Genomic DNA, 27,579 nt, shown 5'->3' with positions numbered 1-27,579 from the left:
GCACTATACAACTAAATGAACAGGTATGGAATAACTTAAGAGATCTGTCATGTTTTAGCGCACAATTTTGATGGACTTTAATATAGTTCATTTACTGCAGGACCCAAATATCTATACAATCTGACAGCATCTTTACATCTCACATAGACACTCAGAAATAGGATGATAATCAAAATGTCCATCCCAACAGATCGCTTCTCTCTCACCCCAACCATGCTAGCTCAGGACCAAAATTAAACTCAAAATCTTAGATTGAACAACTCAGTGCAGTAACCAGCTAGGCATACTATATCATGATTTACCATGAAGGGACCTGCAAAGCTCTTACACTTAACCATCCAACACACTGATATGCGCTGCGATCTATAACCGGATAACCACAATTGTGCAATATAAAACGAAGAAACAAGGGCTCAAATCCCAGCGCCTTCACTTATCAAATATTTTTACTCTATAGAGACAATTTTTCCAAGAGCGGCAAATTGGAGGGCACCGTGAGGCCATTCAGCCATGGATGGGTACTACAAAAAAAGTCACTTATGTATGGTTTAATAGACAGTACTTTTTCTTCACATACAGCAACACGGCCCTTACCATGACAAACTGATATCTTCTTTGGCTGACTCAGGAAAACATTGTCATAAAGCAGAACTATTCTCGAATAGTATTCTTGAATATTCCTATGTTTAAGTTAAGGAACAATTATTTTCAACAAATGCCATTCAATGCACTGATATAATCTATGGTATTTTACTGAAACCAAACGGCGATAAAATATATATATAATCCCACATTTTAAAGAGTTATAACATATATCCATTCCATCTGCTACGAACTTTACATAATAAATGTTGTGATGAACATGTGGTTTGGCTCTTAGGGTCAAGCCAGACCCCTAACTTTACAGGCTTACACATCTCTAATACTTCTAGTCCCTACCCATCGTCCCTCTTCATGGAACAAGGGATTGCCTGGATACCAGTGGTCCATGAGGGTCTAGATGTAACACTTACCGCATACTAGATCACCTAATTAGCTCACTAGGGTAGGAGCCCGCTAGGCAGAAGTGATCCAGTCACACTGATCGGTGAAACACGGCTTAGAATCGTATTCTACAGGACCTAGTGCGCCTGTGGAGTCAAGCTAAGAGTGTGTAGTGATTACTCAGGAACAATCTTCAAGTAAAATAGTTGTTTATTGTTAATCTCTTCCAGCACATAGGCAAAGCTGCGAACACATCCTCTGCTACACCTCATCTGATCATAACATTCTCTACTACTAAGGAATACAGAATACAAGAACATTCTACAATCTTCTTACGGAGCTATACACAATACTATATGTATAATACTACATTACTACACATCCCTTTTCTTCAATAAAAACAATCATTACGTTTCTTCGGTTTGACAATGTTTCTCCCAAAACTGCTGGTTTTACCTTTGCTAGTGTCAGATTGAACATCAGGACGGTTGCTAATACCGGTATTACCAACATTAATATGCTCAGAATCCTGAGTAGAGACACTGGGAACAGAAGTTTGATCACTGGTTTCATCGGAAGTGATCCACCAATACTTATGTAAATGGACTTCAAAACTGTCACTAGATACAGAGTCAAAACTATTAAAATCTTCTAGTTAACGCCAGTTTGCTCATATAATAAACAGATTACCAATAAACAACTATTTTACTTGAAGATTGTTCCTGAGTAATTACTACACACTATTAGCTTGACTCCACAGGCGCACTAGGTCCTGTAGAATACGATTCTAAGCCGTGTTTCACCGATCAGTGTGACTGGATCACTTCTGCCTAGCGGGTTCCTACCCTAGCTAGCTAAGTAGGTGATCTAGTTGTGCAAAACTCTGCCGCCCGACTCCTCTGTAAGGTCCTGTGGAAATCCCCAATCTCCCCTTTTCATGGAGACCTTCATTCGCTCCGTATCGCCAACCGTGTTAAATTCAAGGCCCTTTGCTTTATGCACAAAATCAAGCAAGGGTCGGCCCCAAGCTACCTTCAGGCCCTTGTCCAACAATACTCTCCACCTCGTACCCTCAGATCATCAGCTAAAGGTAATTTCCTGATTCCGCGATTTAAACGGGCTAGAATGGGCGGACGCTCCATCTCCTGTGTTGCTCCCAGGCTGTGGAATTCTCTTCCGGCTACACTGAAACAAGAACCATCTCTGTTAAAATTCTGCAAAGGCCTTAAAACCTGGCTTTTCTCCCAATAACAACTGCGAGGCGTAATCATTACTCTACTGGCGCCAGGAGACCCCTTGCGGGTAGCTGCGCGCCCTATAAATCCAATTACAAAATACAAATACAAATACAACCGTCTGCTAACTGTACAGTGTTTTTATTAACTTTAACAATTTTCTTAGGTGAACTAAATTTGCTTTTTATATTAGGAATTTTCTACCAGATTTAACTTGCACCTATTGACCCTCATGTAAAGTTACATCTTTGACACCATGCTTTTTATAAAAATAAGCAATGTTTTTCTGCTGAGAATCCATAATGCGTTCTTTAATATCATCAGCTTTCCAAATTATTTTGTTTCGTTTGTTCATCCAACCTGGGTTGACTTTTGAGAGAGGAACTCTGCCTCTCATGACACCAAAAGGACTAAAGCCTGTTGAGTTTGTGACAGTAACTAACTCCACACCCTTTTTAGTAATTCAATATCCAAATCTTTTCTATTACGCAAGGCTTGTTGTATAGTGCCTTTGATAAGTCTATTGATTCTTTCGACAGCAATACCCCTGGGATGATAAAGTGCTGTGAATTTATGTTCAATACAAGCATAGCTTTAAAATGTTTCATTTCTAAGGACTTAAATTGAACACCATTGTCGGTGAGTAAAGATTTTGGGAATCCCTCTCTAATAAAGTTGCTTTCAAGAAATTTAATAACAGAACGTGTGTCAACTTTTGTCACAACTTTCAGATCCAACCACTTAGAAAACAAATCCATTAGGACAATAATGAACTTTTGAGAACCATCATTCCAAGAAACAGGGCACATTATATCTAAAGCAATATCCTCTCGCGGTAGGTTAGGACAAGCAAGCGAACTTAAAGGAGGGTTCAAAGTTTTTGTGATTTATCAGCTGTTTCACATTCTAAACATGATCTAACAAAACGTTCTGTTTCAATATCAATTTTGGGCCACCAACATAAAGATTTAATGTTGCGTTTGGTTCGGGAAATACCAGGATGTCCTTCATGACATAGAGCTATGATTTTATTAATTTAGATGGTGGAACAATTTTTTCTCTTCTAACAACAATTATTCCATTAATACCCAACTCATTTCGTACTTCCCAGAATGCTTTCAACTCACCAAGGAGTTTATTTTTTATGCAATCTGTCCAACCATTCTCAATTTTATGTTTTACTGAATAAAATGTAATCGTTTGATTGCGCATCTGCCCATTCTTTTTCTTGTAACTTATCACAGTTCTCATACCTGCAACACACACATGATTCCAAGGATTTGGGTCAAATTCTGTCAAAGGCAGTAACATTCTGCTACAAAAAAAACTAACAGGAATTGTTCTGTAATACAGAGTGATGAATGTTTCTCCCGTATATGAATGTGCAGATCGTTGGAAGGCTGTTGTACGTATGTTGACTATCCCCGTGGCTAAGCAGGGTGTCCCTTTAACCCCCTCTGTAAAAGGCAAGTATGTCTGGGAATACAGACTAGAGTAGATCACATTGCCAGCCACATAAAAGTCCATGTTACAACGTTTATTAATGTCTCGACTTCCCTGGGCTATAAATGAAAGGTTCTGGCACTCGTTCTTTTAATGCGGGGGATCCTTACCCTATGCGATATACATACGAGCAGAACTGACAGGACAAACACATTGGAGTTTGATCAGAAAATAAACACGGCTGGAGAAAATGAGACTACAGAAGTCATGTTTTGCTGGGGGTGGCATGATTTCTAAGAGAGCGCAGCATGTCAGCTTCTACTAAAAGACTGTAGGAGATGTTGTGTCGGTACTCACTGGAAAGCACTGGAGGCAGGCGGACCCCGCCGGGTCTCCCACGGCTTGGGAGGGGGCTGCGAGGCCATAGCTCTGATTACCGTTCCCAGCACAACTGCCCTGGTAGGACTGGTAGGTAGACAAAGAAGACGGACTACCCATCGCTCCTTGCTTGCTGTTACTGCGCGTGAGCAGGGGGCTTGACTTGAACACCGCACCCCCTCCTAGGAGTGAAAGTCTGCTACTACGGAAGTTGCTAAGCATTTCATGAGCGGTACCTGCAACCAGAGGAATTACTACGAGTTTCAAGCCTGGGTCTAAATATCCACCTGTTGCGGACACCCAAAAGAAGTTTACCTTTGGGCGACAGCATAGTGCTCTTTTTTTCACTTTTCAGGAATACAATAACATGATGCTGTCAGAGCGTATTTCGTCGCTTTTAATACATAATATCCCGGTTTTATGAAGCATAATTGATTATTAGCACATTTGTCGTATCCCTTTCAATGTTGTTTATGAACGGCGTGTACGTCTGCCATACATTCTTTTATCTCGTTGCTTTCTAATGTTGACACTATTAAGTGCTTAAACGGCGGATTGGTTAGTTGTCTGCGCATGCGTACACTTTCCCTGCTGCCTTCTGTGATACTGGGTAAGGTTTAAATAACTTTTGCGCAGCGCGAGACCCACGCGTCATGTCTTTAATCGTAATTCACAAAGAAGAGCGCGCACAGAAAGAAATGTGATGTTGAAGTAGCAGTCACCACAAGTGGCATCTCTTTTAAAGCTATATCTCTCTTTCCCTGTATGTTTAAGGCGTTTTATATCATCAGACCTCAAGTTTTAAGAGGCTCCAAGCCTGTTATTGGATAGATAGCACGCTTCACTGTTTGAAATACGGTATTTGTAATGAGCTTTATGTGGTCAGCCTGTTTTTTCCTGCATGAGTGGCCAAAGAGGTGTTCTAATTTGTAATATCTTGTATATGTATAGATGCCCTTCCCTTGTTGCTTGGCCCCTAGTTGCTCAGCCAGTGTGAATGTGCAGCGTGGAATGTTAGAGTGGTGAGTGGTGAATGTTTGGGTGTCTGTGAGGTGAAGTGTGACAGTTGGAGTATGGGCTGAGCAGCAGCCAGGCAGCTCCTGGTGGGGCTGCTGTTCATGGATGTACCAACTTGCAACTAAGACGGAATAAATCATCTTAAACCACACTTCGGCTACCTGAACTTAATTACCATGTTATTCATTCTTATTCTGAGGTGTGCAAGCCAAATAATTCAAAGGAATAGCCGAAAAGGCAAAAAGTCACGTCAGTTCTGAAAGCATGTCCTGGGGATGGTGGGGGAACCAAGAGAGACACTGGCTTATTAGCATTTACTGTTATTTGGGGTGCCAACCAGTGCTTAGCAGTTTTCGCCAGAGGCTAAGCTGCTGCTGCTCTTCGGTTGACTCCATATTGGGCTTGCTGGTGGCTTAGTAGCACTATAAGTAGGGGCTGGGATTGCGGCTTATGTGATGCCAGCATATAGTATTACAATGGTACTGTTAGTCGCAGAATATAGTTATATACTTGCTTGCACTGGCGCAAGCAGACTCCTGTTTTCGGGGGGGGGGAGCATTTATGGGTACAGGGGCTACTGCTTTGATCAATGGCAGCATAGCCATTTTCAGAAACTGGGTTACAATGACTAGTTAACGTTCCCTTTAAGCTGTGGTATCGGTGGCGGCTCCTAGAGGGAGTGCTGCAGGGTGGGGGGGGGGTTTCGGGGGGGTAGTAAACTCCGGCATATGACCGAAAGGAGTGAAGTAAATGAATAAATAAAACGAATTATGCAGCGAGCGCGCAATGTCATTTGTTTTATTTATTTTTTACTTACTTCACTCTGGTCGGCCGTATCCCGAAGTTTACTACCCCCACCCTGCCCCGCCTCACCGCCCGCAGCACTCCCTCGAGGAGCCGCCACTATGTGGTATGCTACATAATATGAACAGCACTTAAACGCAGATTGCCGAAGCTGTATTCAGTGGTACTACACAGCCACCTTGAATTCCACCTTCCATTGTGTATTCATGCTTTTGATATACGTGCCAAGTATCACAGCCTTCTGAAAACAACTTCGAATTGGGAAGATGTTGGTGATGAAGTACAGAAACCAAGCTTAAAGTATGATTATCCATGATTGTAGGAGGCTGGCTTAGTATATGGTGCACACTTATTTAAGTGAAGCACCTTGCACTAAGTGTGCACTTTGATTCATCCAGGCAATCCTTTTGGTGATTTTAGTGGTCTTTGATAACCTTTTGTAAGCTCTCAAAATGGTAGATGTGGAGAGCAGCCTTCAGGCTTATCTTGAAGGAGTGATAAGCAGCTTGTTTTACCAGATTAATCATGTAGTGTAGGTTAAGTAAAAAAGAACCACACAGTGTGTAAATAAAAATATGTCTATATATTACACAACACTTACTAACACATTGGTATACCTCCTACCCAAAGATATAAACACAAATGCACAATAATACTTCATATGCAAATAGGTAAGTAAGCCCAAAATACAGTGGTCTCTAAGCGGGAGACCAAAGCATATACTAAAAGAGTGGAATGCGAACTGCGACCGAAGTCTGGACTTGGACCAGGGGACTTACAGTAGCTTGTGACACAAGGAACCACCCAAGGTAAATACCCAGGAACCACACAGAGGCTGTGTGCAGAGTAAAAACACAGCCGCGTGTCCAATCGAAGTCAACGGGGAAGTTGCAGTTTTGAAGAAGAAGAACCCTGCCCAGTAGACCCTGAAGAAACACAGTGAAAGTCAGAAGGCTGGAGAGTCGCCCCACCTGTGGATACCCCAGGAACCAGGATACCTACCCCAGAGAAGCCGGGTCCCTAGGTGCGAAGTGAGGTCAGAAGCTGGAGTAGACAACAATGGGGGATTTCGCGAAAGGTGACGTTGGAGAAGACTATACAAGAGTCCTGTGAAATTCAAGGGTGGATTCTCAAGTGAAGACCCTTTAAGCATAGGGGACAGTTTCTATTCCACTCGGAGGTGACCAGGAGTCATGGAAGAGCAATGCCAGTCGATGACTGACAGTTCAGAAGAGTTGACAGTGATCATGTAACTGCAGCTGTGAGGACCAGACGACACAGAGGAAGAACACTAGCGACGACACAGAGGAAGAACACTAGCTGTCCCACGTTGGAAATTGAGAACCAGGGGATCGGTGTCCCGCGGGGAGCACCAAGGCACAGGAGTGGCAAAAGGACCTGGAGCAGCTCATCAAGAAGGAAGGCCCATGGTGCAGAGGATGCAGTGAGGATGCTGTATTTTGCTGGAAGAGATTCTGGAGGCTTGTAGCCTGAAGATCTCTAGTGTGCAGAGCCAACAAGCCTTGATAATGGCAAGTCAATGCAGTGTAAACACACAGAAGGCCAGAGATTTACCAGCCAGCAGGGGGCAAATTCCCTACAATGAAAACTAACAACACGAAGAAGACACCCAGGGTCAAGACAAAAAAAAGAGAAGAAGGGGGAGGAGTGTGAGGGGTTCCATTTTATAGGACGAATTCCCTCACCAACCCGTGGGTGGCATGCTTCATCATTGGAAACCTCCTTGCACTGCGAACCTGGTCGCAGTGCGGGCTACAACCCCCTCGTTGAGAGGGAGGAGCTCAAGGATGTTTTAGTTGTAGATGACAAGAGGTATACTAAAACCTTCAGATAAGCTGGGTGTAGAGAGAGTGTGTGAAAAAGACAGTGCCTGTTAAGTTAAAACTAACTACCTGGTATGTTAAAACTACATTTTAATAGAACATCCAGCGGTCAGGGTTAAAAATAGTGAATGTCCCATGCCTGGAGAATTCAACCCAGCATGGTTAGGTGTAATCATAGGGTCAACATGTTTCAGCCGTAGTGCCCTCCGTAAAGGTGCCGTGGCTTTCTTCAGGACCAAATGAGCGGTGTGTGAAAAGATGGCACCGTACCAACTTAGGTTGGTGTTAAATGGATACAGCAACTGGTGAATTGGAACAACAGTCGTAATTAGCTAATGTTCAGCAGCATCCCCATCACTTGAAGGGAGCTGGTGGGAACTCCTCCTTGGGGAGGCACCTCTGCCTATGCCTCACTGTGGCATGCTTATCTCTGGGCAGAGATTTTTTTGGAACATTCCTAGAGTGCGCAGAGGATGTGTTGCCCATAGCTCCCCTCAAGTGACGGGGACACCCTCTCACTTATAACCAAGCACCCTACCTTTGGGACTGAAAGGCCTGCTAAAGGGGTGACATAGGTTTTATTGCAGTGACCTCAGATATAAGAAAACTAACATCTGTAGCGAGCAGCAACTCAGACAGGCTGTAATAGCAGGCCTGTAGTCCAATTCGAGGATTCTCTCATTGGTGGCACAATACATGCTGCAGCCCATGGGAAATCCCTGGTGTGCCTATGCCCTGGGTACCTTAGTACCATATACTTACAAGAGTACACCAGTAGCCAATTGTGGCTGTACAATAGTACTTACTATGGTCAGTTTAGGGATGAAGCACATGACTGGGGTTGTGATTAGCAGGATCCCAGTCAGAATAGTAAACAAGCATTGAAAATGCAATAGGTCTCGCCTTTGATTAAGTTAAAGCCATTTGCTTTGCTAATGGTATTGTATTGCAAAGTGGAGAAGAGTCTTGCCGGTGGCAGTGGCAGGTTCTATCCGCTCGCGCTGTGTTTATTTTGTGTCACACTGTTAGCGCTGTTCCATAGCGTGGCATTTTAATGTTAGCGAGTAAGGCTAATTTTAAAACTTTCTGTGTGCTCATTTAAATTCTTGTCACTCACTTACTTGCCGACTCCCGCCCCGGTCCGCCGCGTCCATTTCTGGGTGTTTGTGTGCGGAGGGTGAGGAGGAGCCGAGCACTTCCGGGCTCGGGCGGCCAGGTCAGCGTACTAGCTGCCCCTACTGCCTATAAATGTGTGTTGGCCAGCGACCGCGCAGCGGACGCGTGCAGCGGGCGCGCCGGAAGCGCGCCGAAGTCGAGCCAAAGTCAAGCCCGTCTGCGCCCGTCCGCGACTGGACGGGGCGCGAGGCCACACACCCTGGTCAACGTAAGCCCCCTCATATAAGGTATGATAAACACACTCTGTTGAATCTCCGTCCTGCTTCAACGCTGCCATGTTTGCACTCTATGAATGCACTATCTTTACACAGTTGTTCTGTGAGCCCTTTTACTCCGGACATTAGCTCCATAAAACACTCCTCTCAAAACCTGATAAAAGCAGCATTGCTCAATTGTAGATCTCTCAGTAAACACTGCATCCAAGTGTACAACCTTCTCGAGGATGAAGCACTCGATATTCTACTGTTAACTGAAACCTGGCTTGGCGAAAACTCTGATCCTGATATCATAGAAGCGTTGCCTCCAGGCTACTCACTCTCTAGGCTTGATAGGCAAGACGGTAGGGGTGGAGGAATAGCTATCGCTGTTAGAGCCCCTCTGGAATGCTCCCTATCCCCCTTAACAATTGACCACAGCGAAGCTGCTTCATTCACGATCACACTGGGGCCCCAACACTCCCTATCTGGCATTCTTATATACAGACCCCCAGGCAGACTGTTTGATTTTACAGCTAGCCTAATAGAGGCGACAGCACATCTCGCCTTGAGGAAATCCAGACTCTTGGTGCTTGGCGACATGAATATTCATTTTGACGATGCCCAAGACAAGGATGCCTCCTGTATAAAAGCAGAACTACTCTCTTTGCAGCTAGCTTTAAAAAACCAGGACCCTACGCATAGACATGGTCACTTGCTCGACCCTATTTTTGGTAACTGGAATGGAGTTGAAGCTCTTTCCCCAATACCCGTTCCTTGGTCGGACCACTTTGTTATACCCCTACAAATATGGGTGTCCGAGTCTGAAACAAGGAGCGATAGCACGCAGATTTACCAATGTCGTAAGTGGAAAAACTTTAATAAGACACTTTCATCGACAATCTTGAAGCGGCTGGACCTCCTGGAGGGTCCGACTGTGAGACTGCCTATACCTGCCTTAAGAACTGTGTACTAACTGCCCTAGATAATACTGCTCCTATCCGCAGGTCAGTAATTAATAAGAAGAGAAGGAAACCCTCCCCGTGGTTTACCTCAGATCTTCAGGCTGCAAAATCTGCATGTAAAAAACTGGAACGTGAGTGGCGCATTAAATTCTGCCCCACAGCCAAAGACCACTATAAAAAAGCGCAAGCGAGCTACTATAAACTTATCCGTGCCGCTAAAGCACTTCATTACAAAACCCGCATTGGAGAGGCTGAGAACTCCTCTAAGGAGCTTTTCAAAATCTTCAAAGAAATTTCGGTGGTTACTAATGAGAGCATTGCCCAGAATGACTCTGTTGAAACGTGCAATAATATTGCTAAATACTTTGCTAGCAAAATCACCAACATTTACACAAATTTTGCTAATGATGTGCCTTTGGGATCCGACTTCACTGAGAACTTGGAGATCACTCACGCTAAGACATGCTTAAACTGCTTCTCTGTCCCTCCCACAACAATCTTCAATAGTATCTGTAAAAGCATTAAATCGGGCTCCCCTCGGGATCCCGCCCCTCCCAAGATACTAGCAGCCAGCCTTAAAGTCTTAGAACAACATTTTAGATACATTCTCCAACTCTCTTTTTCTACTGCGACCCTCCCTGCGGAGTGGAAGAAAGCCATCGTACTTCCAATCAAGAAAAAACCAAACATTAGTCAGAATATCCTTGAAAACCTGCGGCCCATCTCGCTGTTACCTTATCTGGCGAAGGTGGCCGAAAAAATAGCCAACAGCCAACTCATGGCCTATCTTGAGTCGAACAACGCCTTCCACAGTTCCCAATCAGGGTTCAGGACAGGATACTCCACCGAAACCGCCCTTCTGAGAGCGACCGAAACCTTAAGAGCAGGCGCTGATGAGGGCCAGACTATGGCACTGATTATGCTTGACCTTAGTGCCGCGTTCGACACTGTGGCACATTCCATCTTGCTGCAGTGTCTGAACAAAGCCGGGGTCACCCGGGAAGCACTTGGCTGGCTTAAAGCCTTCCTCACCAACCGCTGCTTCCAGGTTCAGAGAGGCATGTACCTCTCTGATAGCATAGCTTTAGAACAGGGGGTACCTCAGGGCTCTGCCCTGAGCCCTACCCTGTTCAATCTGTACATGGCTCCCTTGGCTGAAGTGGTCCAATCGTTCGGCATTGAACTAGTTTCATATGCCGACGATACCCAACTTCTCATCTCCCTGTCCCAAGCCCCCTCCATTGCTGCAGATAATTTTAAAACCTGCATGCAGACTCTGGCAGGCTGGATGACCCAGCACTGTCTGAAGCTAAACGGCTCAAAAACGGAGGTTCTGGTAATTGGAGGCAGGGATAATAGTTGGACCAAGGAGTGGTGGCCATCTTGTCTGGGACCGCTACCCACTCCCTGTAAAGCAGCCAAGAACCTAGGGATCTGGGTTGATCCCAGACTCTCCTATGACAGCCATGTGCACAAAGTGGTAGGGAAATGCTTTGGGGTGATGAAGACCTTGAACCGCACCCTAGACCTCCTCCCTCTTGAATCCAGGCGCACTATGACCCAAGCCCTAGTGACCTCGAGGATAGACTATGGAAATGTGCTTCTGCTCGGAACAACACAAAAAAACATCAGGAGACTCCAAGTACTCCAAAATACGGCAGCACGCCTGGTCCTTAGACTCCCAAGGAGAGCAGCCTCTAAACCAGCCCTTGCTACTCTGCACTGGCTCCCAATAAAAAAGAGAGTCCTATTTAAGGCACTCCTTATGTGCTACAGGATTATCGCACACAAAGCTCCCTCCTACATGACTGATCTGGCTATCCCCTACGAGCCTAACAGAACTCTCCGCTCTGGGGGAACTGGATTGCTTAAAATTCCCCGCACCAAGAAAGCCAGAATGGGTGGCTGTTCCTTTCGTGTAATGGCTGCCAAGGAATGGAACGCTCTTCCCATGAATATCAGAATAGCGGATTCAGAGGCCTTGTTCAGAAAACTTCTGAAGACCCATCTGTTTTCCCTCTAAATCCCTCCCCTGGCCCTGACTCTCTTCTCCACAGCGCGGGGACACGCCGGGATGGCGTCACCAGGCGCTTTACAAGCCCCTTTATTATTATTATTATTAACTTAATGAAAGGCGAGACCTATTGCATGTTTAATGCTTGTTTATTTTTTTACTTTGCTCTCTTTAGTGAGTTTAGTGTGAAGGGAAATAAAAGATGAACCCCTGGGGTCTTGTTTGTGTGACTCTCCAGCTGACAGCGAGCAGCACCCAATGTTCTTATAAGTGCAAATATTTTGCGATGCATTGGACGGTGCCAGAACCTGCGGCCACGGAAAGTTTGTCTCCAGACACGGTGGGAAAAAAGGTGGCTTTTATTCAAAGCTTAGGACGTAGCTTCCAATTGTGTACCAGGTGCAGTGGCACCTGGACTGGGGGGGTGGGTGGGGGTAGAGGGCGATTCAACCCTGATTAACCCTATCTTTCACCGTTGAAACTGCTGCCAGCGGGGTCCATTCCTTCCTTGCACTAGGGCCCACGACACACTGGGTACTATGCCATTTTCCAAAACTTTTAAAAAACTGTGCCCTAAAATTGTCTGTTGTCATGCACAAGTCACCTGGTGACTGAATTTCCACAACAAAATTAACCTGACTGTCAAGCATCTTGTCCTGTTTGTTTTCGTAAGTATTGTGTGCTACCTCAACTTTCACAGTGAAACATAATAAATTAGGAACAAAGTGTCAGTCTTGTCAGAAATATGAACTTAAATAATGGGCTCGAGTTATGGATCTGGTAATAAGACACATAATGCGTAACCTGAACCAGCTCTGCATTTGAATTGACTGCACATTTTTGCTCAGTGGACGACCGTGGTGCCATAGCGGCCATATGCTACTCACCCGATGTGCTTCTTCCTCAGGGCCAGGGTTTCATTCTTGCCCATGGGCTCACACATGGCGGCACCTGTGAGACTGGGGGCCGCCGTTGATGTTTGCTGATGTACTCTCGCGGACGGAGAGAACCGGGCTGGGAGATGGTGGGGGTCGGGGAGCTGAGCTCGGCTCTTGTTGGGTGTCTGTCTGTCTCTTGGGACAGTTGCCTCCTCTGCCCTCACCATCTCTGCTGGAGCGCTTTTTCAACGCTCTTGCTCTCTCTTTACACACTACCCACTTTACAGAACTACTCATCTCACCCCAGTTATTGTACGCTGGCCTCATGTGTCCATTCATTCACACATTTTCTTTGGGGCATTGTCTGGCCCGCCTCGCCTTATGTAAGGTCAGCAGGTGAATATCGCACATGTACCCCTTTGGAACTGTGTTTACAGTTCAGCTTGCCTAGCCCCACTATAGGCACCGTTTGAGCGATGCGAAGCAGGGCGTTGTTTCCCCAATACGTGCAGGCTCTCGGTATTGCAAATACTTGAGGTGGAACAGTCAAACGCAAAGGAGCAATGGATGAAAACACTGTCCCAAACGCGACACCCTGAATTTATTAGCTGCCTGCGACTTTTCATTTTTTAAACTTTTATGGCTGCAATTCATAACCCCAGAATACTTCATTCAACACAAGCAACTCTCAGGTCGGAGATCACACAGTGTGACGGTCACAACTGTGACAGCCCGAGGACTCAGTCGACGGCGGCAAGCAGGCGGCCACGCATGTTAACATGCACCACATGTGCTCTCTTTAAAGTTTGTAGGGGGAGAGGTGCTGTCCGCACACTGAACCAGCAGGGAGAGTTTGAGCACCAGAAGAATGGCTCCCTGATTGAAAGAGCGCGGGAACAAAAACAAATACATCAGAGGATGCAGTTTAAGTGGACGGGCACCAATAAAAATAGATCAAGGTAACCATCCTGCAAGAAATATTCAACAGTAGGACCGGACTCTGATATCATAACACGCCCAATGGATGTATTCTCAGTCAGTCACTAACGCTGCTTTTGAAACCTCACGCTCAGACGTTCTGTCTGCGGGAAGTGCACAGCGCCGGAGATGCCGCCAGTCAATAAATAAACAACAAGCAGGCAGTACACGGATGGACACAAAAAATAGATGGCCCTGCGCAAACGCTGCTTTTGAAACCTTGCGCTCCTACGTCCTGTCTGTGGGATGTGCACAGCGCCGGAGATGGGCGCCAGTCAATAAATAAACAACAAGCATTACATGGACGGACGCGAAATAACAGATGGCCCTGCGCTCGCAGACTCAAAACACACAATAATACAACACACCCACTAAAGATAAGAAATAGCGTTACAACAGAAGAAAAAGCAGGAGAGCCAGTCCGGGTGGGCCAGACAAAAAAACGAAAAGGAGGCACCCCAGAAAGCTTATTTACAATGGCAGCCCACTGTTTACCATAAACGGTGATGCAAGCCAATGGAAATAAGCGGCGGGGATTCAAGCCCTTTTCTCAAAGTCCTCATTTCCAATAAATCTCGCTGAGCAAGCTGCGCATGTGCGCAGCAATGCTCAGCGAGACCTAAAAACAAAACATACTGACACCAGAAAAAAGTGGGAGTAACCATGAAAGCAGATCCTACTTTAGTATGATGCATCTACTGCACAAAAATGAAATTTATCCACTGGTGTCAGCTGTTACAGCTGTCAGGACCTACTAACCATGGCATTGTCTTTGGTATCACAACATTTGGGTTTAATCAATGCAGTTGGTGGATCGGAAACTAAACATAGCTCTAAACCAAATATCCTGCACTGATCAATCAAAAGGAGGCCCAAGAGGCCTAATGTGGTTCAAATGATCAACCATGTATTTCCATTCATGGTCAAAAGGTATGTAATGTCAGGTCCACTTAGAAGTTTTACTCATTTGAAGTCCATGACCACACATAACCACCACCCAAGTATGCATCACATGTATGAACGTCAGTAGCAGAAAGTAATAAATATTAATTATTTCTGAAAATAGTTTCTAACAATGCAAGAAGAGAACATTCTACAGCCTTAGGTCTGTGGAATTTCTGCACAACGTTTTTACAGACTGTGTGGCGCATATATTTAATTGGAGTCCCTGAGGGGGAGCAAAAGGATTATGGAATATGACTTCTTGGGTACTGCACAGTGAAAGCATAACAATGTAATTCTAGAAACAAGTCTGGCTTCTTAGAGCAGTGAGTGGGTTAAATCAGAAAAATTATGGAACATGTTTTGGATAAACAAGAGTATTTTAGATTTACAATGCTCTGTTGGCATCTGATCCCTCTCGCCGTTACCCCAACAATATCCTTAACTCTGCTGATCCCTCTGCCAGTCATTATTTTTAGTTTTCTGCACTGCATAGCTGTTAGATGCTTAAGGCTGGTTATCCAAAAAGCACTGCTGCCTGTCTCGGAGAGACCAGTGTCTTAGAGAATACCCACTTCATATACAGTGTGCATTCTCTCTGGCTTATATTATTTGTTTCTCTCTCCTTGCCCACATTTTCTTCCTCTCACTCCCTTTGTACTTCAATGCGATTGCATTATGTCTTAAAACGCTATACAGAATATATATATCATCTCATTACAGAGACAAATTAACAAGATAACATCTTAAGTCAACAGAGATGATAACTAAAGTCCCTTTGCATTAACATTCCAATTTAACATTTCTTTTTACTTTTAAAGCATCTTCTCTCTCTTTCTCTCTCTCTCTCTCTCTCTCTCTCTCTCTATCTATCTATTATTTATATATATATATATATATATATATATTACCTACTGGCGGTAGCCAGTAGGTATATATAGTTAGGACCTGTTTCCATAGGAAATCCCCAACATTCTATTGGGAATAACTTTGGCCCTGGTTGTTGAATCTTCGCAAATTTCTCAAAGAAGATGGCTCGCTCCGCTCCGCTCCTTCCCTGAAAATTTGGGGGGGATTCGTCAAGTGGGGGCTGAGAAAAAAGGGGGGGTCCCAAAACGTGTTTTCCCCATGTTAATTTCCATAGGACCTTTAGACTCGGCTACAGCCCGAACGGCTGAACGGAATTATTTGAAATTTGGTAAAATGGAAGAGACTGGTTCGCAGATTACGCTTTTCTTTAAATGGTGTAAATCCGTCCAGTATTTGCTGAGAAAATTGCATTTAAATTCAATTATATATCTATAAGCGCGCACGCGTGTGCGCACTGTCCCCGCCTGCCTGCCTTAAATTGGGCCGCCGCGCTGCCCGCGGCGACCCGGAAGTGCTGGGGCCGGCCGGCCAATCCCAGCGCGGCCGGCCGGGAACGCCCGGCCCCCGCCGCGAGGGGAGAAGAAGGAAGGCGGTGGCTGACTCTGCAGGGCTCCCGAGACCGGAGCTGCTGAGCTGTCCGTTGCAGCTAGAGCCTTCGGGAGCCTTCGGAGCTGCTTCTATCTTTCCACCCTTTCTACTACTATGCCCCTTCTTATTGAGCATTTCGGTAGTCTGTCTCTTCAGACGCTGGATACACATGGTCACTTGTGAGCACCCGCGTTTCTTTACCCGGTAAGATTTTTTGTCGTCTTTAAACATGACTAACCCGTTTTTAAGCTTGAATTCACTGAGTGCAACCGCTGCTGCATACCTTCTCTATCTTTCCACCCGGCAGGGCGGGTGCCGTGGAGCAACCTGCTGCGGCTGGAGCTGCCTCCTACTGATCCGCACGGAGGTGCAGCCAGAGCCGCCTCTACCTTTTCGCAGTAGGTAATATAAAAAAAAAAATATATATATATATATATATTTTTTTTTTTGACGGAGAGGAAGTGTCAAAAAATTCAACTTTATATATATATATATATATATATATATATATATATATATATATATATATATATATTAGCTTTTAAAAAACCAATGAAATTCACTGAAAAAACCATAGGTTATACACTATATATAGTTAGGAATTAGCCTTTAAAAATCCAATGAAAAAAATAAATATATATATATATGTGTGGCTGTGTCTTTACACGCGAGCGTTCATATGTGGATGGAACCATCCTCTTACCGCACCCGCCAGAAGAGTGCAGCAGCGCCATGATGGAAACGAGCGAGCAGAGCCCCTGCATACAAGCTGAGCACCGCCAAGCAGCCTCAGGGTAGGAGCCGACCAGGGTAAGCATCCAGCTTGCTAGTTTGACGGGCATATATCCGCCTACTACTCCGCTATCGTGAGGTCGCCTGGTTGGCGAGGGGAGACCACTCGTCCGCCTTGATCCACACATGGGGTGCCAAGACGAACCAGGACTACCAGTCCCATCAGGCACTGGGACACTTGGACTGCCCACCAGGGGCGTGCCATGATCATTATCAGGGCTGGTACCTGCATTCCCAGCATCAGTTCGCCAAATCCTCTGAAGAGAAGGCGGGAGCCTTCGAAACGCGTCAGGAATTCCACGGCGAAATGGGACTGAATCACTTTCTCTTGAGCTCCTCAGCTATTCAAGCATGCTGTGGCAAGAAAGGCGAGTTCAAGTTTCTCCCCGCGTGTGTGGCTGTGTCTTTACACGCGAGCGTTCATATGTGGATGGAACCATCACCATCCTTTTACGGCACCCGCCAGAAGAGTGCAGCAGCGCCATGATGGAAACGAGCGAGCAGAGCCCCTGCATACACGCTGAGCACCGCCAAGCAGCCTCCGGGTAGGAGCCGACCAGGGTAAGCATCCAGCTTGCTAGTTTGACGGGCATATATCCGCCTACTACTCCGCTATCGTGAGGTCGCCTGGTTGGCGAGGGGAGACCACTCGTCCGCCTTGATCCACACATGGGGCGCCAAGACGAACCAGGACTACCAGTCCCATCAGGCACTGGGACACTTGGACTGCCCACCAGGGGCGTGCCATGATCATTATCAGGGCTGGTAACTGCATTCCCAGCATCAGTTCGCCAAATCCTCTGAAGAGAAGGCGGGAGCCTTCGAAACGCGTCAGGAATTCCACGGCGAAATGGGACTGAATCACTTTCTCTTGAGCTCCTCAGCTATTCAAGCATGCTGTGGCAAGAAAGGCGAGTTCAAGTTTCTCCCCGCGTGTGTGGCTGTGTCTTTACACGCGAGCGTTCATATATATATATATATATATATATATATATATATATATTAGCTTTTAAAAAAACCAATGAAATTCACTGAAAAAACCATAGGTTATACACTATATATAGTTAGGAATTAGCCTTTAAAAAACCAATGAAATTCACAAAAAAAACCAGTGATGTCACTGACCATGTCATGAATGATGTAATATGTGACATCATCAGCATTGGATTGCGGATGCGCGAAATATATAGTTAGTGCACCTAACTATATGTCGAATTTCATTGGTTTTATATCAATAAAATGTCCAGCTAACTATATAGGAGGAATTTCAATGGTTTTTTATATGTTAATTCCTAACTATATAAGGCCTAAAACCTATGTTTTTTTTTTAGTGAATTTCATTGGTTTTTTAAAGGCTGATTCCTAACTATATACAGTGCGCGCGGCAGGTTTCTGGACCAGGGTCAGCGGACTCGATAATTCTCTCGCCTCGGTGCCCACTCTGATCAGCGATCACACTCGGCAACTCTGGGCATTAGCTTGCCTCATCTTCACTAACGGCCCCACCAGACCGCCGGGGAAGCCTGGTCTCACCCTGGAGATACCCATTAAGGGACCATCTCTCAGGGAAGCCAGGAAGGGTTTCGCAGCGGTCGAAGCGCCTTGGGACCCTACGGGTAAGTAGTGCGCTATATAAATGCCTATACATTTACATTTACATATAACCTATGGTTTTTTCAGTGAATATATATATATATATATATATATATATATATATATATATATATATATATATATATATATATATATATATATTCCGAATATTCAGTTCAACGCCAGGTAGGACGCCAAAAAATCACCAGAACACGGACCAATTTGGTGCATGTCGTTTTAATTATTGCAGAGTATCCCGCATGACGTTTCGGCTCCTTGGAGCCTTGCTCACATGACAACGTCCCACATGCATATGCTCATTTTTAAAGTGCCAGTGATTACTTTTGATTAACACCACGTGCCGTGTAGCTCAATGGACATAAAAGAAATACACACAGTTAAAATTGCGATGGTGGTAATGCATACTGATATAATACATTGTAATATTTGCTGACTTGATAAAATATTGGTAAAATACCGTTTATCAATTGCTCACTACAGGTAAAATATAATAAACATCTAATAAGTTAACCCAAAGGTTAGATAACCTATGTTCTCGCTTGAAAATACTGTCTGTGAAAATAACGCAATAAGTGCAAACAGTGCATTGTAAACATTGTATATCACATTTCTCCCATGATGTATCATAGGTTTATGGATATTATTCATGTTGTGCAAAATCGCTAATAGTGCAAAGTCGCAGAGATATCTTTCTGGTGGTCATACACTTTCTCTAGGTGTTTGCTACTCTCCAGATGTCTCTTTCTTGGAACTTTTTCAGTCACTCTTTCTCACTCTCTCGTTTTCTCTCACCACCCTCATCCTTCTCTGAGCTCCTCCTCTGAGCTCCTCCTCTGCCCATCACCCGGCAGCTACTTAGCACTTCCTCTCTCTTTTTCAATCTTCACTTATTCATTGGCCTACTCAGTCTTCCTTCTTTAGATCCGTAAGTAAGTAAGTAATTTATTGTACAGTTAATTAAAACTCACCATTTTAAAAAGAAAAACCATTGAGGCATTAAAAGTACGTAAAAAGAGAAGATAAAAACCATTATCTCAATTTATGCTTTAACATTTAAAATACAGTCTTTCAAACTGATATGCTTTAGTTAGAGGTGGTATTGAGTTTCGGTTTTATTGTCTGTTCGGCCCTTTTGAGGTGGATATAAATATGGGCAAAGTGCCAATGCTTCAGAATGCCGGTTCAAGGCTCTTGTCGTGTGTAAGAGCATGGATAAAGTGCTTGTGCTTCAAAAATGCAAACATGAGTTGGACGTAAGAAGGTGTATGTAGGTTGACTGTTGAAGTGCTCAGTAAAAGTAGGCTAGCTGCCTTCTATTCTGTTGTCTCTTGTGACTTTAGCTTAAGTCTTTCTGCCACTTTATCAGAATACTTTGGAAATCAGCAGTTTAGTTTGAGCTCTTCTGGATTAAAACATCATTTTGCTGCCTGCCTGTAGGTCCTGATGCCCTTCTGATTCAATGTTGGTCGAAGTAAAGCACGTCATATGTCTACCAGGCATGGGCAGGTGCAAATAATATGTATTAGGTCCTCTTTCCCTGATCCACAAAGACGGCAGGACTGTTCATCTGGTCTCCTTTTCCATGGTGGCAGTTGAGGGAGAATTGGTATACTACCAAAGTGCAACTTTAAAAAATGTTCTTTTATCTTTTGTTTAACTTCCGTTTTTAGATACGCTTGTGGCGTAGAGCTGCGTAATCATTAAGTACTGTCCATCCGTGCGCCCGCTTGGCCTAAGTTTCCTTGTCAATTCAAGCCTTTCTAGTGATTCGACCAGTTACTCTCTGGCGGGTAATTTCTCTTGATGTGACCGCTCTAACCATAGATGCACATTTAGGGACCCCTGCTCAGCACCTCTGATCTTGTGCCAGCTTTTTATATATGTGACAAAAAGGAGTTTGGCCCATGCGGACAGAAGTGGGGTAAGGGCCCAAAAACTTTGTTACAAAGAAGGTAACCCACACTTCAATATGTTTTACACCATTCTGTTTTGGGTGAACAGATAAACAAAACTTAATATGTTTATCAAGGCGATTATTTGCGCCGTTTTTATTTTTCAAATTTTGTAGAAAAAAGTTTTTACGTGTACAGAGAAATCACACTGTCATTTACGTAATGACCAACCAAGTTTGAGGTAGTTTTAACTGCACAAAACATAAATTTACAGACATAAACAATATGAAAACAGTGAGAAAAAAGTTTTTTGTGTACAACAAAGTGGACATGTATCATAAACGGGGGGAGGGAAAGATGTCAAATTGTTTTTTCAAAAACATCAACAAACGCAATTAAGCAAACATATTTGTAACCAAAAGCAATTATTGCCCAAGGAGCAGCCTTTAAATGAATCTGCATGAAAACAAAATAACCTCTTGGAAACAATGTTTGTAAGGCTATAGATTCCCAAGTATTTTTTTTACGTATTTCCAAACTTAGGACGTAATCCTGTTCGCCTACGCGTTTCGAGTTTGCAGGGTTTCTTCGCAAACTCTCTTCAGGGCCAAATGAATTCTTTCCCCTGTTTCTCAACCTATTAGTGAAAACACAAATAATTGTGGACACTCATTATAAATTGCTCTCCTCAGCCCACTCATACCTTCTCATATGTACAACTTAAAAAAGAAATGTACCTCAGGGGACTTGAGGTAAGTTCGGTTTGTCCAGAGTATTAAAATGGGATTTTTCGAGTCTGTGCGTTTTCTAAAAAGACACAAGTGGTTGTGTCAGAAACTGCGCTGTTTGAAATTATTAGCCAGCTCATTGTGACGGTAGAAATAACCAATCATTTCCTACCTGGATGCGTGACTCAGGGGAAATCAAGTGGGTTCTTCAATTCTGTGTTCAGAGTTGGGCGTTAATTCGCTTCCCAAACTTTTCTGTTACGGGAGGGTCCTGGAGCGGACCGGTTCCCTTTTACTAATCCTTGTCTGTATCTGCAGGTGAGACAAGAAGGAACGAGCGCCATTGTTTAGAAACGCACTCGTTTGGTAGTCTATGGGTTGCGCGGCTTGTCTTGTGACAGCACGTACCTGCTGGTCTGTCAGCGTGTTCCACTTCCTCATTCCATCAGTTAGAGTGAACGGCATACAGCTCCAACAGTCTCTCTGAGAGGCTCGCTGTTATGTAGCCAATCATAGGAGGGCAATTTTGAAAGCCATCATTGGGGCATTGTGGGACCTGTAGTCAAAGTGACTATGAGTGAACTTCAAAGTCTGGAGATTTCACTCATTGAATTAAGGCCCGTGTTGATAGTGTCAAAGCGGAGTATCAGGTACGCCTCTTTGCGCAAAAGTGCCTGCTCTATATTGGGCGATCTATGTTGTGGATCTAATCCCGACAAGACCGTCCATTTGAAGTCCGTTTCTTTGTGGCTGGCAGCTAGAAAGTGCTCCACCATTGGGGCGTTCTGCACTTTTTTCTTTAGTCTCGAGCGGTGTTGTGTTATCCTGACATTTACCTGTTGACAAGTTTTACCTATGTACAGTTTGTTGCACGCACACAAAATCCCGTAGATTACATTTTTACTCTTACAGTTTGTATGCAAACTGTGTCTCCATTTGGTGCAATTATGGCAAAATTCATCTCCTTCTACAACATTATGGCAGGCCACACAAGTACCACATTTACGGTGGCCTGTGATAGGTTTGAGATTCCATTTGGATATGAGATCACTCTTTGGTTTTTGTAAAGAGCTATCAGCTCTAATGATTTGTTGTCCGACGCTTGGATTTTTCCTCATTGCAAAAATCAGTTTTTGCAAAGGGAATTCCATCCCCTCCAACAATTGCCAATTACGTAAAATGATTTGGCAAAACTTGTTCGTGTGCGCCCCATAGGTAGTCACACAGACCAGTTTCTCCAATTCCTTCTTCTCCTTAATTTTTAGCAAATCTTCTCTGGGAGTGAAGCGTGCTCTTTTCTTAGAGTGTTTTAGGAGTTTATGGGGATAACCCCTTTTGTTTAGTTCTTGGCAGAAGATGTCCGCATGTGTATCGAACTCTTCAAATTCGGAGCAATTGCGCCTGATTCGCAATAGTTGGCCATAAGGGAGGTTCTGTTTTAAACACTGTGGATGGGCACTTTTGTAGTGTAAAATGGTGTTTTTGTCTGTTGCCTTTTTGAACAGAGTGGTGGTTAACCTATTTCCCTGAATGCAGACCGCCACATCCAGGAACGTCATTTTTTGGTTACTGTAGTTGATAGAGAATTTGATGTCGGGTTGTCTCGAGTTTAGCCATTCATGGAAGGCTATGAGCTCCGTCTGGCTCCCCTGCCACAGGAGCCAGACATCGTCAATATACCTCAACCATTGTCTGATGTTTGAACTGTAAGGGTTGTCTTTGTGAATGAACTTTTCTTCATATTGGGACATGTACAACACAGCCATTTCTGGTGCGTATGGACATCCCATGGCTGTGCCTTTGATTTGGATGAAGAATTCGTTCTCAAATTTGAAATAGTTGTTTTTCAGTGTGATGCGGGCCAGAGCTAGAATAAAGGCAGTTGGGACTCTGTGTGGTCTTATGCGTTGTTCTAAATACAATTCCATCACCTCAAGAGCCTCATCTTGGGGAATTTGAGTATATAATGAGGTGACGTCCAACGTCACCATCAGTTGCGTATCAGAGTCAAAGGTCATATCCTGGAGTTTATTGATGAAGTCAATAGTATCTCTCAAATACGATTTGACTTCAGGCAAGAAAGGCTTCAAGAAGAAATCTATGTACTTTGACGCAGGCTCTAGGGCTGAGTCACAGCCGGAGACAATAGGTCTCCCCGGTGGTGTTGTGCTGTTTTTATGAATCTTCGGCAAGAAGTAAAGGACCGGTGTTCTGGGTGATTTTTTGTTTAAGAATTCAAACTCCTTTGGACCAAGGAATCCATTCTCTAGTGCCTCGGTGGTGATTCGGGCAATTTTTTCTTGAATTTCTGTTACCGGGTCATCTTTGACCGCTCGGTACCACTCTTGATTATCCACGTGAGTCCTTCCTTCTGAGAGATACACGGGGCGGGGCCAGACCACCACTGCACCGCCCTTATCAGCCTGTTTAATGATGATTGTTGGATCTGATTTCAAATCTTTTATAGCCTTGAGCTGACCCTTACTGATATTGTGATGAATGAATATTTTACTCTTCTCTAATTTTGTTAAAGATGACAAGACAGCCTGTTCAAAAGCATACACCTGTTTAGGTATATTTGTAGTGGGCAAGAATTTCGATTTAACCCTGAGACCCGTGGTTTCGCTACTTGTAGTGGCTTCTGCATCAGCGAAATAGGTTTTTAGTCTGATTTTACGGCAAAAATCCAGCGCCTTCAGTTTAAGATTGGTGAAGTCAGTTTGTCGGTTAGGTACAAATTTTAAACCCAAGTTTAGGATGGTACTTTCGTCTGCAGTGAGGGTTCGGTCTGAGAGGTTGATTATTGTGGATGTGTCTAACTCTTGTAATACCTGTTCCTCGTTCGCATTTCCCATGGTTCTTTGAAGCGGACGTTTTGCTGTCCGCCCCTTGCTAAAAAAGGTTGATTTGAGCCCTTTTTGTTTTGTTGACCTTGGTTAGAATCACTAGAAGACCCTGACGATGAGGTCGAAGAGAAAGTGGTGAATCTTCCCTGGTATGAGTTCAAGGCTCGTTTAGAGTCAATAGTAGTGTAGTAATCCTCTTTCAGGAATGGGTAAACTTGTTCTATTTTGAACGACTTAGAATCTTTTTCAAATTGAGCAGTTTTGGTATTGATGGTGATATCTTTAAAGGTTTGGATTTCTTTTTCGATTTTTTCCAATAAATTCTTGGCCTCTAGTTCAGTTTTATTGTCAGCTATTGCTTTTATGAGTTCTTCGATTTCTTTCTCTTCCTCACTGCATAAACGTTGGGCGGTCTCTATTGTGTGGACCATGAGGTCCCTGCTACATTTGGTGTTAATATAGCTAAAGCCTTTTTTATACTCAGTATCTTCTACAAAGATCACCGGTATATTTTTAACTTGTAGGCCCCAAGGTATTGTGCCGGCCTGCAAATGTTGTAGAAGGAAATATCCGTGTAATTCTGTCCTTATATGTTTCTTCTGGAGACGAGTTAATTTCTCTGCTTCATTCTGGTGTTTCGCAGAAGTACTCAGAGAAAGACCTGAGAAGGGTATGGAGGCAATTAAGTTTTTTATGTGGCTTTCTGAAAATGACAATGTTTCATTCTCTGACATATTTTGACAAGGAAGGCTTCCTTGTTCAGGAGTTAATCAATTCAATAATGTCCAAGAGACACTAGTTGTCTCAGTCCTCACTCGCTCGGGTAACAACCCGCCCTAAACTATGTGACAAAAAGGAGTTTGGCCCATGCGGACAGAAGTGGGGTAAGGGCCCAAACACTTTGTTACAAAGAAGGTAAGCCACACTTCAATATGTTTTACACCATTCTGTTTTGGGTGAACAGATAAACAAAACTTAATATGTTTATCAAGGCGATTATTTGCGCCGTTTTTATTTTTCAAATTTTGTAGAAATAAGTTTTTACGTGTACAGAGAAATCACACTGTCATTTACGTAATGACCAACCAGATACAGACAAGGATTAGTAAAAGGGAACCGGTCTGCTCCAGGACCCTCCCGTAACAGAAAAGTTTGGGAAGCAAATTAACGCCCAACTCTGAACACAGAATTGAAGAACCCACTTGATTTCCCCTGAGTCACGCATCCAGGTAGGAAATGATTGGTTATTTCTACCGTCACAATGAGCTGGCTAATAATTTCAAACAGCGCAGTTTCTGACACAACCACTTGTGTCTTTTTAGAAAACGCACAGACTCGAAAAATCCCATTTTAATACTCTGGACAAACCGAACTTACCTCAAGTCCCCTGAGGTACGTTTCTTTTTTAAGTTGTACATATGAGAAGGTATGAGTGGGCTGAGGAGAGCAATTTATAATGAGTGTCCACAATTATTTGTGTTTTCACTAATAGGTTGAGAAACAGGGGAAAGAATTCATTTGGCCCTGAAGAGAGTTTGCGAAGAAACCCTGCAAACTCGAAACGCGTAGGCGAACAGGATTACGTCCTAAGTTTGGAAATACGTAAAAAAATACTTGGGAATCTATAGCCTTACAAACATTGTTTCCAAGAGGTTATTTTGTTTTCATGCAGATTCATTTAAAGGCTGCTCCTTGGGCAATAATTGCTTTTGGTTAGAAATATGTTTGCTTAATTGCGTTTGTTGATGTTTTTGAAAAAACAATTTGACATCTTTCCCTCCCCCCGTTTATGATACATGTTCACTTTGTTGTAAACAAAAAACTTTTTTCTCACTGTTTTCATATTGTTTATGTCTGTAAATTTATGTTTTGTGCAGTTAAAACTACCTCAAACTTGGTTGGTCATTACGTAAATGACAGTGTGATTTCTCTGTACACGTAAAAACTTTTTTCTACAAAATTTGAAAAATAAAAACGGCGCAAATAATCGCCTTGATAAACATATTAAGTTTTGTTTATCTGTTCACCCAAAACAGAATGGTGTAAAACATATTGAAGTGTGGGTTACCTTCTTTGTAACAAAGCTTTTTATATAAGCACACGTTCTTTCCATGATTTGCTTCTGAAGACCGAATTCTAGGCATATTTGGGCGGGTGACAAATAGTTTGATAGCTGAAAGATTTCTCTATATGACCTATCAATTATTATTTTGTCTAAAACTATCACATCTTTCCGTTGCGTTGGTTCACTCCCATATGTGAGCATTGGCTGGAAACATGCTCGAATCACCTGTAATAGGGGAGCTAATGTTCGGTCTGGTAGGACTTTCTTCATGGGCTTCCGTCGCAAGGCCTCCAGTTGGGATTTATACAAGCCTCTGCTGTCGAGTAGAACTCCCAGATACATTTAGTTGGCTACCCAGTCTAGGTTGCTCCCATCCAGGTACCACATAATTTTCTTGGTCTTGTTGTAATTCACTGTCATGATTTTTGTTTTCTTTAAGTTAATGTATGATGCATTGCGAGAATTTGTTAATGGTGTCCAGCAGGTCTGGAGGCAGATTGGGGTCCAGCTTATTAAAACCAAGTCATCTGCATATAGGAGATTGGGCAGCGAGATGTTTCCCAAGCGTGGGGCGTGCAATGTACTATTGTCCAATTCCCCTGGAAGGTCTGCTAAACAGAGGTTGAACAGCATGGGGGCTAGAACACACCCTTGTTTTAGGCCTTTGGAGGTGTTGATTCGCCTTGAGAGGTGCGTCCTGGCTCCCTGCTTGATCTTAAGGTGTCGGTGTGTCTTTTAACTGGTTGATGAAAAGCTTAGGTATCCCCCACTTTTCCAGCTTCTGCCATAGTTTTGCGCGATCTACGTGGTCAAATGCTGCGCTATAATCTATGAAACATAAAAATAACGTGGTCTTTGTAGCTTTGGCTGCGTCTACCAGCAATGAAGAACCAGGTTTTAGAACCCAGCGGCGCCAGGGATAACGCCAGATGTCTCCGGATTCCCCTGCCTCGGCAAACAGAGACACGGGACACTTCTTGATGACGTCAAAAACCAAAGTTAATTGGCTGCAACCATGAACAGAGGTCTACGAAGCACAACGCGGGTGGTTCGCTAGAGACTGCACAAATTCAATGAGCGGAGCATGGTCTTTTATGCCAAAAATCACATTCCAGGCTAGCATCAATTACGTACAAACTGACCAATAGAAACATGACATTTCAAAAGTATCGCATGACGACAATCCCACTTTCTGCTGTCCAGCCCAACAGAAATGACCAAGCACATTCCAATATTCCTGTTCGATCAGGCCGGACAAACCCATCATAAAAACCTCAACCCAAATCAGTGATTAAGCCATAAAGGAAGGAACAGAAACAGATGAGAAGCAAG

At 43.8% G+C, this 27,579-nt stretch overlaps 2 protein-coding genes across 3 annotated transcripts in view; one reads left to right on the top strand and one right to left on the bottom strand.

Annotated features, from left to right (window-relative positions):
• PEX13 (peroxisomal biogenesis factor 13) overlaps nt 1-4,166 on the bottom strand; it is a 145,268-nt gene extending 141,102 nt beyond the window's left edge. The window contains exon 1 of the mRNA XM_086951844.1: nt 4,020-4,166. Within this exon, the coding sequence (XP_086807970.1) occupies nt 4,020-4,087 (68 nt within the window). The 5' untranslated portion in view covers nt 4,088-4,166. The remainder of the gene's footprint in view (nt 1-4,019) is intronic.
• A 426-nt stretch (nt 4,167-4,592) lies between these two features.
• Nucleotides 4,593-27,579, top strand: part of PUS10 (pseudouridine synthase 10) — a 342,171-nt gene continuing 319,184 nt past the window's right edge. The window contains exon 1 of one of the 2 annotated variants that reach the window (XM_086951846.1): nt 4,593-4,650. The gene's annotated coding sequence lies outside the window, so the exon portion shown is untranslated. The remainder of the gene's footprint in view (nt 4,651-27,579) is intronic. The other variant, XM_086951845.1, reaches the window with a different exon arrangement.

This window comes from Lissotriton vulgaris, unplaced genomic scaffold (assembly GCF_964263255.1).
Source record: "Lissotriton vulgaris unplaced genomic scaffold, aLisVul1.2 SCAFFOLD_1047, whole genome shotgun sequence".
Classification (NCBI taxonomy): Eukaryota; Metazoa; Chordata; class Amphibia; order Caudata; family Salamandridae; genus Lissotriton; species Lissotriton vulgaris.
This window is presented reverse-complemented; position numbering and strand designations above follow the sequence as displayed.